Source organism: Scylla paramamosain, chromosome 4 (assembly GCF_035594125.1).
Source record: "Scylla paramamosain isolate STU-SP2022 chromosome 4, ASM3559412v1, whole genome shotgun sequence".
NCBI lineage: Eukaryota > Metazoa > Arthropoda > Malacostraca > Decapoda > Portunidae > Scylla > Scylla paramamosain.
In genome coordinates, this window is record NC_087154.1 from 33,673,119 (window position 1) to 33,684,526 (window position 11,408).

At 41.3% G+C, this 11,408-nt stretch overlaps 1 protein-coding gene across 6 annotated transcripts in view; it reads left to right on the forward strand.

The window, feature by feature from the left end:
* LOC135100026 (trace amine-associated receptor 8a-like) overlaps nt 1–11,408 on the forward strand; it is a 185,968-nt gene that overhangs the window by 141,701 nt on the left and 32,859 nt on the right. For 4 of the 6 annotated variants that reach the window (XM_064002866.1, XM_064002863.1, XM_064002865.1 and 1 more), the window contains 6 exons: nt 3,074–3,168; nt 3,883–4,026; nt 4,649–4,816; nt 4,920–5,104; nt 6,193–6,279; nt 6,900–8,501. In XM_064002866.1, the coding sequence (XP_063858936.1) occupies nt 3,074–3,168; nt 3,883–4,026; nt 4,649–4,816; nt 4,920–5,104; nt 6,193–6,279; nt 6,900–7,074 (854 nt within the window). In that variant the 3' untranslated portion in view covers nt 7,075–8,501. Of the gene's footprint in view, nt 1–3,073; nt 3,169–3,882; nt 4,027–4,648; nt 4,817–4,919; nt 5,105–6,192; nt 6,280–6,899; nt 8,502–11,408 lie in introns of those variants that run through there. The other 2 variants (XM_064002867.1, XM_064002869.1) reach the window with 2 other exon arrangements.

An 11,408-nucleotide genomic window follows, 5' to 3' on the forward strand; every position in this document is an offset into this window, starting at 1 on the left:
CTATGTATGATTTTATATAATATAAGTGTGAAAACCTGCGGGCAACGTTGAACTTGGATAACCTTAGCCTGATTCGTGGAAGCAGAAATAGAAGTAATGTCACGAGGAATGTTTGATATGATATTCTCCAACCTAAAGTAAGGGATACAAAATCAACCATTCGAGCAGCAAGGCAGCGGGAAGCATAAAATTGTACAAATTGCAGCAGAAGTAGACGTAGGTGTGGCTTTTCACTGGACATAAACCACAAAATAGACTGAGGTGACAAAGTGTTTAATTATTGCTTTAGATGTGAAGAACTCAGATACTCATGTATAACGTGTCTGGCATCGTTGTGTGTGTGTGTGTATGTGTGTGTGTGTGTGTGTGTGTGTGTGTGTGTGTGTGTGCGGGCAAGCCTGTTTTGTTTACCATAAGGTCTTCCATTATTTTGTGTACGAAATCACATTTTCCCTTCAACCTTAAATGCAAATTCTTAATTTTTCTGATATTTTTGCAGTGACACCTTTCCCAAAATATGAGGTTTTGCGCTAAAGCCACGGTGGCAATGTCGATATTTATTCATATTCATTTACGTTATGCAGATGTTTTTTTTTTTTCCAACCTTGAAACTGGTCGTGTGGGCGGGTGCAATGACTAACACGTGATAGAAGACACTAGATGGGAAAGAAGTCGGTAATTGCAGTCAACACCCACGAGTTTAAGAAATATTACTACGAGCATAGTGTATACCGGAATCTTTATGCTTCTGGACATATACCATTCTTGATGATAAATTTATCAAAAATTAATAAACGAGAAAAAAAAAATCATATGGAAACAAGTCCTTCAAAAGACAGTATACCTAATTACTATCATCAGACATTGTAAATCATGTAGATATGAGGTAATACATGCTAACCAGATACTGCATACATACCTTTAACAGGGAGCACCGGAGGAAGCTACACAGTGGAGGCTGTAGTATTGTTCTGACGGATTGTCATAAGCGGTTGATAGAGGATGGCAGGATAAAGTAGGAATAAAGAGCTGGGTAAAGTGAGAATAGAAAACGTCAAATAGGGTCTTTTGGAAGTAATTAAAGCCAAGTCATAAGAGAGAGACAGAGAGAGAGAGAGAGAGAGAGAGAGAGAGAGAGAGAGAGAGAGAGAGAGAGAGAGAGAGAGAGAGAGAGAATGCCCCTGAAAAAAAATCTGCATGTAAACCTTGAAGTTATATAGGTAGAAATTAACATATTATGTAATGTACGAATGAAAATAAAAAGAAGAAAAAAATGCATTGAAATGGAAGAGACGTCGTTGTCTGAGAACGTTAGTTATTTATGACACTTTTACGACCCGTGCACAGGTGGGTGGAGCTTATTTTACGGTGGCGGGTAGCACGTCACCTGGGGCGGCTGATGGAGGATGCCTGAAAGAGAAGATAATAATAGCTGCTGATGAAGAGCCATTTTAACTTAGTGACGTAACAGTAATTATGGTTCGGTAGTTTTTAGAATACAGAATCTAATAAACATAATTCAGAACTGCGTTTGTTGCTGCCGACAGGAACTTTTGAATTTTTCTTGGCTTTCGTGGACCATTACAATTGTTGGCTAGTTTGGGTCGACGCATTAACAAAGCATTGTTCGTGTGTTCAGTATATCATATTAGAAATGATGATTTATTTGATATTAAAAAAAATAATGCAGTTTTAAACAGCTTTCGAGGTAAAAAAAAAAAAAAAAATCATGCATTAATTAAAGTAATATATTTTTTTCTGTTTAATTAAAGATATTTTTTCCACGCAGGTGTGAATGAAGGTCATGGTAATCATCTGTGTGGGAAATATATTCCTATATTTTGCGAACTTTTATTGTGTGTCTGCGCAACTGCATTGGAGGTATTCCTTTATTTATCCATCACTGCCCAACTAGAACTTGAATTGCCGAAAAACTAGAACAAACAAAGGACTTCAAGCATCAAGAGAAACGGTGTTCACTAGTTTTTCTCCATTTCACGGACTGTCATGTATGGAAATGAAGGGGACCGCGGCGAGCACCCAACGTGTTTGCCCAGGCAGCGATAGGAGCGAAGCAAAACGTGACTAATGAAAGAACAACCAAAGAGACGACCACGGGAATAAGAGAGAGAGAGAGAGAGAGAGAGAGAGAGAGAGAGAGAGAGAGAGAGAGAGAGAGAGAGAGAGAAAAATTAATGTTGATTCCTGAGTCGTTTTAGCTCTCCGAGGGCAGGTGACCGCGTGACTAAATAACAGTCACGAGCAGTGTATGTTAAGCGGCCCGTTAGTCATTGAACCTTCTGAGTTACCTCCCGCCTCCCGCCGTGTCCTCTTGTCGAATAATTTATTTCTATAAAATTGAAAATAATTACATTCCTTATGCTGCCGTTCTATGTAAAATTGTTAAACTATTTGACAAAGAAAAGAGGATTGTATGTGTCTTCTTTTCCCTCACTAAAATCCTCGTTCATGAATTAATGTATATCATCTTACACCGGTGCAGCCAAACATGGTATACAAGTTTGACTTTTCTCGCTTCTCATTGAAATCAGGTCAGTTGCAAGTCACAATAAAATTAAAATCGAAATGTGATTGGGATTTTTTTTTTTTTTTTTTTTTTTTTTGAACAATCGAGTCTCGCGCCCTTATCGATCAGGAGTCCACGACACACGTAGAGCTGTAAATTAAGTCAGCAGTCTATGGAAAAATCTAACACATTATGAATTTACGAAGAGTTACAGATTTCGTATATTTGTTTATAAAAAAAAAATCCTATAAATAATGCGTGAGTAATAAAATGTTGGTTTTATTGAGATTGTAATATTCAAGTTTTATGGTTGTCACTTTTCTCCCCAAGCAATTCCTTATGCTTATTAATTCAGATTTTCTCTGCAATTTGCTTTCCTTCCCTTCCCTTCCCTTCCCTTCCCTTCCCTTCCATTCCCTTTCCCTCCCTTCCTTTCTCTTCCCTTCCTTTTCCTTCCTTACCTTTTCCTTCCTTTCTCTTCCTACTCCTTCCGTCTCCTTCCCGGTCTCGCCCCGCGCTGCTGCACCCTATTCTCGCTGTTGGCAGTGACGGGAATGTTCGTCGCCTTCGCCAGCATACCAGGCCAAGGCTTCCAGTCCCCTTCTTGCAGTGAGAATTACTTTTACATTTCGGGTATAACGGTACGTACGTCTCGTGTGTGTGTGTGTGTGTGTGTGTGTGTGTGTGTGTGTTAGAGCACAGCATTTTACAGACAGCAGGAAAGAAAAGAAAAATAACTCCTGAACAAAATCAAATAATAGGTCGTCTTATTGTGGGTGGTCCTTCAGAAAAATCAAAGACTGTATCTTCAGAAAAGAAGAAATTGAATGAACGCATTTGAAAAAGAAAGTTAATTTCAGTATTTCCATAATCAGAAAATTATTTTAAATTATTATCTTTTCGTCAATGTATTCTTACCTACACCTAACTATTGCTGCTGTTGTTACTACATTGACATACAACACTGAGTTTAATTTCCTGTCGCTGTGTGTGTTATATTTTTCACTATGAATATTGTCATAGAGGCTTACAAACAGTGATAAAAGTTAAATTCAGCTTTGTAAAATTGTTGAGCACCTCAGAGAATATTACATTCAATACTCCTGCGTGGCCTGAGACAGCCTGCGCTCTGCTAGAAATTTGCTACGTATGCTGCGCCGTCACTGTGTGTGTGTGTGTGTGTGTGTGTGTGTGTGTGTGTGTGTGTGTGGCGTAGTGACAGATTGCCAAGGGGACGCGTGAAGACACCAATGCAATGAAAGTGAATGACGGCAGTACGTGACTTGGTGTAATATGAAGCCCTCCTGTTGAACCACCAATTCACGCCCACCCTATGTCTTTGTTCTCTCGTGCAGTTCCGCATCATATGGGCGTTGCTGTTCTTCGGGCCCACGGTGCTGATCAGCATGGTGTACTGCCGCATCTTCCACCTGCTGAACCACCGCGCTCTCTCATTGGTGAGCGCCGAGCAGAGGAATCAGCTCAGGAGGAACATCAAGGTGGGTGTAACGACAGTTCATTTTAAGGATGACCTCTGATAATATTTGTTATTTTGGAGTTAAGGACATGAAATATTTAAGCAGTGAGGCCTGGACGATGAACTGAAATCGTGGGTGTAATGAGCAGGTTTTTCATTATTTAGATATATTAAGTAGGGCAGGTGTGAACGGTTAACAACGAATTGACAACCAATATTGTACTCATGCTTCTTTGCTTGTTTTCTCCTACCATGACCACGAAACATTGATTCGGGATGAAACACGCTAGCCAGAATGGAAGTAGATTGACATCCTAGCCTTAAAGCTTAGATCGCGAAATCTGTCAAGAAATATAATCTCAGCCACGGTGATCTGAACAGTGACGTTGCACCCTGCTGTGTCGTTGGCAGCTTACTGTTGTAAGGCCCGCAGTGCCTTCTTGGGGTCTGTCCTGATGATCATCTGACCTGAGGACTATATGACCTGAGTGTCATCCGCCTCAGTACCAAATGACTAACTCCCGACATGAACATATCTTGAAAGAGACGTACACTGCTGCTTCACGCTGTACGAGTATGTGTGCTCTTCACGTCCTTGTACACTTTGCGCTTACATGTTGAAAGTTTCACTCTCTCTATTTCAGACTGTGCGCACCACAGCGCTCATCGTCAGCTCATTTGTGGTGGGGTGGGGTCCGGCTATGGTTAAGTTCCTGTTAGTTTGTGACGAGTGTCCCATCAAGCCGGGGAGTATCAGTCTTACCACCAACATAGCTCTCGGCGTCATCGTCAACATCATTTTCTGCCTCAAGGTGTGACATCTTTCTAATCGAATCCCAGGTCTCTTGTGTCGTGGAAAAAAAAAAATAGTAGTTGCTGATGACACCGCTTCTCACAGGCGTCTTTTATTTATAGGTGTTCACGGACACTTTCATCTATGCGGTGCAGCTGCGTGACGTGCGCAGGGCTCTGCAGGCCATGTGGCGACAGCTTAGGGAAAAGGTGACGGGGCAGCCCGCGGAGGGTCCTTCCAGGACTGTTTCAAGGATCTCCCGTACAGCCTCCACCCGGATCTCTCTGGGTTCCCCGGCACTGCGTAGGTATGTCCTCCGCGCCTCTGATCATTACTGTTGTGGGGATGCATGATGGTTGCAGTTGTTTGTTGTTTTGTGTGTGTGTGTGTGTGTGAAGATCACTTGGTGTTGTGCCCTTTGCGGCAAATTGTATAAACGCGTCTATGACAATGGGGATGTGGTTTAATTGCACATTATATATTCCGAAAAAAAATTTTCCCCAAATCATTATTGAATGTTTTAATTAAAAGTGACAAAAATCAAAGACCGCATAAACATCTACGTGTGTACGTTTTTAAGAAGATATGGAAATAAAAAGATGCCGGGTCACAGCTGCCAATATCCGCCGACACCGTCCCACTGTGATGAGTGCCCACGGATAACAACGCGAAAAGACTGAGAACGTAACATTATTTCCTTAGAGCCCTGTCTTGGAGGAACTTATGATACATGAATACATTTCCAGGTGTGTGTGTGTGTGTGTGTGTGTGTGTGTGTGCATGTGCATGCGTGTAGGCGAATGATGCCGGCTTCAGCTCTTTGTAGAAATCAACAAATATGTATAGCAATACGTAAGACTTCTGTAAATTTTCACTAGCTCTCCCAAAATATTTTCATTGATTGGTTTTGTTCTTTATAAAAGGCATGCATACTTGCTTTAGAGTTCACACACACACACACACACACACACACACACACACACACACACACACACACACACACACACAAACACATACACGTAGTATAGAAAAAAAAAACATGATTATAAATAAAAGACATACCATAATATTGTTTCAACCCAAAGCAGTCAAACACCATCACCACCACCACCGTTACCGCCGCCGTCGTCGCCATTACTATCAATAACAAGTCTTGTTACAACCTCTCTAACGTCACCTTTATATCAGTGAACAATTCATACATCATTTTGACCATGTTAACTCGAGTAAATATTAACTTAAAACAAGTTACTGAAATGGAAGTTATTAATGAGCAATTCAGATTCTAGAGAAGCTTGTTGTATGCTCATATCTACCCACAAAGATTTTGATGCCGGCTAGAAAGTTAAGCAGCAGTTATTGAAAAGGCTCGGTAACACCCATATCTCCCAACAGGCTGCGTGCCTCTCTCTCCCGCTCCTCCCGGAGCTCCGCTTCCTTCAAGTCGAATACCCCCTCCCACCCATCCCTTCAGCTGGGCAGGTGAGCTTCTGGCCTGCTTTGCCACGTCCAATCTAATATGCTCTCTCCCGTTTGGTGACATACGAGTACCAGAATCGTGTCATCACCTCCACATTGCAGTATCATTTCTGTTCAGCTTTATATTTAAAGGTGAATGCTATCAATGATACCCGTTGTGATTAAAAAAAAAAAAATTTTCTACACATTTCACTGCATGCAGCGTCTAGCATTATATGAAATAATACTCAGCATGTTGACGACTTAATATGATATGCAATAAACTACACTTCAGGACTACCTTTGTTAGTGACCATAGGAAGGAGTTAGATATGCTTTAAACACTTCGTGTGCCCTGAGATGTCTATTGTCCTCAACCATTACGTTGCTTATACCTACATGCATTACGCTGGCCCCTGTACTCCCGAAAAATTATGAAGTTAAATTATGTGTGTACATGTACAGAAGACTGAAACCCACATGCTTGCTATCAGATGTGTTAAGATGTCACTCTCTTCTTTACTATATGTGCGCTTGTTTGGTGTTCCACGACACCGACTCCACTCTTAGTTCTGCATGCTGAAAATGCATGGGCTGTTGTTCTTCGGCCACATTCGCTCCAGCTAACTCGCAGTTTCCCCCAGGACGGGCAGCCTACCTCCCTCCTCTGCGACCCACTGCAATTCATCTTCCTGGCCCGTCACCCTTGAGGTCTCCGTGTACACAAATAACCACCACAAGAACGATGTGCGTCTAACTACACTAGTGGAGGAGACACAGCTAGACCCAATACAGGAGGACGATCAGGATCGCCTGTGAGTGGGAAGTGGTGCAGGGACAACACTCGCTCGCCCTGCACCAGTGCCTCTCTAGTCACCTCAACTCGTTCGCTGGACGGCGTTGGGTAGAAAAGTTATCAAGTTTTTCTCAGACGATGATCTCATTCATTACTCTCATTTGGTGCACTATATCAAAATAGTTTAAACTTTATCTAAGTGCAAAGCGATAATGGCGCTCAGTGACACCTTTTAAGAGTCCATAATAGATATTCAGTATTACAGTGTTTTATAAAACTTTAAAAAGAGTGCTGAAGCTCGCAAATTTGTCGCGAGTAAAAAATACCCACATACTGTGTTCTTATGAAAAGGACTGCACGAGACTGTCTGCATAAATGATGCAATTAATAATGCGATTCATAAGGTGGAAAAATGGAATGCTGAAAGCGGGAAAAATGGAGCCTAGGGAGGGGGGGAAGGAGTAAAACGATGTAAGGAAAAAAAGAATTAAAAAAAAAAATTTAAGAGGGTTATCTTAGAATGGAGGTGTGAGTCTTGGAGCCTGGGGGAGGAGTGTCTGGGAAGGAAGTGGGCGGGAGGGTGACAAGGGCGAGACAGAGATGGATCAGTCTTGTCCAAGAAATGACGAAGCCGCCGCTGTCCCTCATGAAGGTGCTGAGTTTTGGAAAGAAATGTGAAAAGTCTAAGGCTCCTTCTCACATTCCTTTTGGAGAATTATTGTTGCTTGACAAAATGGACGTGATATTCGGAAACGATGGAAAACTGGACGATGTGTGAGTCTTCATGTTATTTGTTCTCATCGTGTATTAGTACAGGACCAGTGAAGCAGTACAAGGACCACATGTGATAAGAGTCTGGAACAATTTGTACGTGAAGCAACAGTGGTGTGACTTGTATCCTGCTCCGTGTTCTGCTTCTCGTTCACTCTCGACAGGTATCTCGTCTTAGGCTAGCAACCCATCTTCCTTCCTTCCACCCACGCCAAGTCATCTGCCATTTTCCCTCATCTGTCGGATTATTGTGTCCAGCTTAAGGTCGGCCATAATCCAGATGATGGCTTAAGTGGCAATGGTGTCCTTCCTTGGCGCTGTACCCCAAGCCTGTGTGATAGTCGACATGTTACTTGTGACCAATCAAAGAACCTGCCTCACCGTAACTGCGTATTTTGTTTTATTAACTTCCATTGTCCTGGTAAGGAAATCCAAAGAAGAATATAATTCAAAGAAAATCTGTTAAGAATATTCCATGCTCACATCTTTCCGAACACAACACCCTGGCACTGAACCTCTTGAAATGGCCCCCGGGGTGCTCTGAACACCGAGCGGTGGGCGTGGAGTAGTAGCTTGTCGGGAAAGGATAAGGGACAGTAGTAAAGAGTGTTTTGGGCTGTTTGGTCCAACAAAGCTGCGGGACGTTAACATGTTGTGGTAAGAAAAAAAAAAAACCTACGCCCATATATATATATATATATATATATATATATATATATATATATATATATATATATATATATATATATATATATATATATATATATATATATATATATATATATATATATATATATATCATACTATCCATACTATCCACTATCATACTATACAGGATATACTACATATCTTGACAGGATAAAAATATTTATCTATCTACATATCTATCCATTTAGCTAATGCACACACACACACACACACACACACGTGTTTGTGTGTGTGTGTGTGTGTGTGTGTGTGTTAACTAAATAGATAAACTGGTAGATAAATAAGTGTTTTTATCCTATCAGGATATGTAGACATGGGAGCGCGTGGCAGGGGTTCAGACGTGGAACAGTCCCAAGGGAAAACCTCATTTGCGTTGGTTGGACTGGCGAAACTGGTCTCTCTGGTTATGAAGCGGAGAGAGAGAGAGAGAGAGAGAGAGAGAGAGAGAGAGAGAGAGAGAGAGAGAGAGAGAGAGAGAGAGAGAGAGAGAGAGGAATATAGTAGTATAGTCAGAGACCGGGGGCCAATGCGGGGAGGAGGTTCAGAGGCCATGGTTCCCCCACCTCAGATTCTCCCTGTGTAGCCTCACCACCACCACAACACCACCACGACCACCACCACTACCACCACCACCACCTCTGTCTTAATCAGTGGCGTCAACATTTGCGTGGGCGTGGCCAGCCACAGGATCATAATTACTTATTCTTCTTCGACGTCACTTCCATTGCACATATGCTCAACTGGTCATCTTTGTTCATGTAGTAGTGTTTATATCCTTGTCTTGTATCACTCTGCACCGCAATCTGTTTCATTGTTGCGAGATCTCGTGGCAGGGGTTATAATAATAATAATAATAATAATAATAATAATAATAATAATAATAATAATAATAATAATAATAGTAATAATAATTGATGTGATGAAGGTGTCTGTAAATTTCCTGGCCATATAATGTCAAATAAGAGTTACACTGTTATCAATCAATCATTGTATTTCCTGTCATTTCAAAACTGTTGATTCACTTTGTATCATATTCCTTGGCGTTTATTTATTTCTTTACTTATTTATTGTTCTAGTCATCCTGGATGATATATAATATAATATATACCTTGAAGTTTCCTTGGTTTGCTCTTTCCTCTCGAACCACCACCACCACCAACCCCTACCGCCACCACCACCGGTCTTTGCGTGGTCACATTGCCCTCCCACGAACTTGGAAAAATCTGCTGAGGATGATGAAAAACTACGGTAGTACATGTACTTTCCATTGAGCAAGCACAAACTTTTCTGAAAAGCTACCCTCAAACCTGCAACATTCGCTCCTTAGATGGTTAAATATGCGAAAAAATCTAACATTGTTTTGAGATAACAGCACCTTCAGCAATTTTGGCAGCTAGTGGATGAATGTAGAGATTTGCTGATGCGTCTGTACGTCTTTCTTCACCGTCTGTGTTAGTGTTAAGTCTTTGGGGACGCTTATCCTGCTTACAACTCCAGGTTTCTCCACCACTACAAAAGAAATACAAGCATCAACAGTCCCCCAAGTCCTTTCTGGGCTGCCCGATTACACTATTCTACAGTAATTACTACTATGTAAAGTGGTGGAGGAGGCGACGTAGGTGGTATGACGGAGCACTTCTGTGGAGGGTCATGACGTTTAGCACCTGTTGTGTATTTCTTTTTTTTACAAAAAATTGAGTAATGTGGCTTAGAAAACCTAAACATGGCTTTGAAACTATTGGATTGTCACTAGAATTTTCTGCAAAATGACTGATAATGGACGGAATGGAGTAACAATTCGCAACTTTGGAAGTAATGGAAAATAAAATAAGGAAAAAAAGATATTTCATAAGTAGCAAGTAGTGATTAATATGATAATATGAAATTGAAAAACAGCAAGAGAACCATTACCCGCCTGCCAAGCACGTACCTCGTCGTGAGAGACTGCCTGTTAACCAAGGTTGGCGAGGCGGAAGTAAGTCGCCGTCAGCGACCTGGAAGAGTTAATTGTTAGTGAAAATACATTAGTGTCGCCTGCCAGCGTAATTAATTACGGTTAAACAGATGCTCGGGATTAGGAAACATTAGCACATGAAAAGTGTTTGGCGAGTGATTCAGCAGAATAAAGTTTAGAAGAAAAAATAGATGCACAGAGTCGCGAAAGAGGACCAGGTAAATTTTACATGAAATATACAAATTAAAGAGTTCATATAGCAGTGAGTCCTCACCTCTAGCGAGCACCCTCCTTCCAAGGACAACGCTCGCGGGATTTTGTTTTCAGATTTTAGAAATGTTATCAATATTAAAAAAAAAAAGGCCTATGAGTGTACAGAGAGAGAGAGAGAGAGAGAGAGAGAGAGAGAGAGAGAGAGAGAGAATTTGTTTGTTTGTTTGTTTGTTTGTTTGTGTGTTTGTGTGTGTGTGTGTGTGTGTGTGTGTGATGGGTCGAGCCTGAAGGCTATGTAGTTAATAAATAAACGTGTTCACGGGTTTTATGACTCGGAGTACACTTGCGCAATGTCTGGCTATTTTCCTGAGATTTACTCAGGTGTTGCCTTGCTGACTGGCGGCAGTGAGGGAGGCGCTATAGAGGAACGAAAACGCCTTGCTGCTTGGGATGTCATGTCTAGAATGTACTCGTGCAGGACGCCCTCTTACTGCACGGTTACGTTGCTATAACCATACAGACTTATTCATTAATATTCAGTGACTTCATTCTTAGCCTCGGACTAGAGCATGAGATTTTTCTCAATGTTCATTTATCTTACTTGTGCTAGATTTTTATTTTTTTTTTCCGTCTCCCATGTGTGAGAAAAATGACACTTTAGATATGAACGCTTCTTCGTAGTCTAATCAGGAAACAGTAATGGATGTAGAT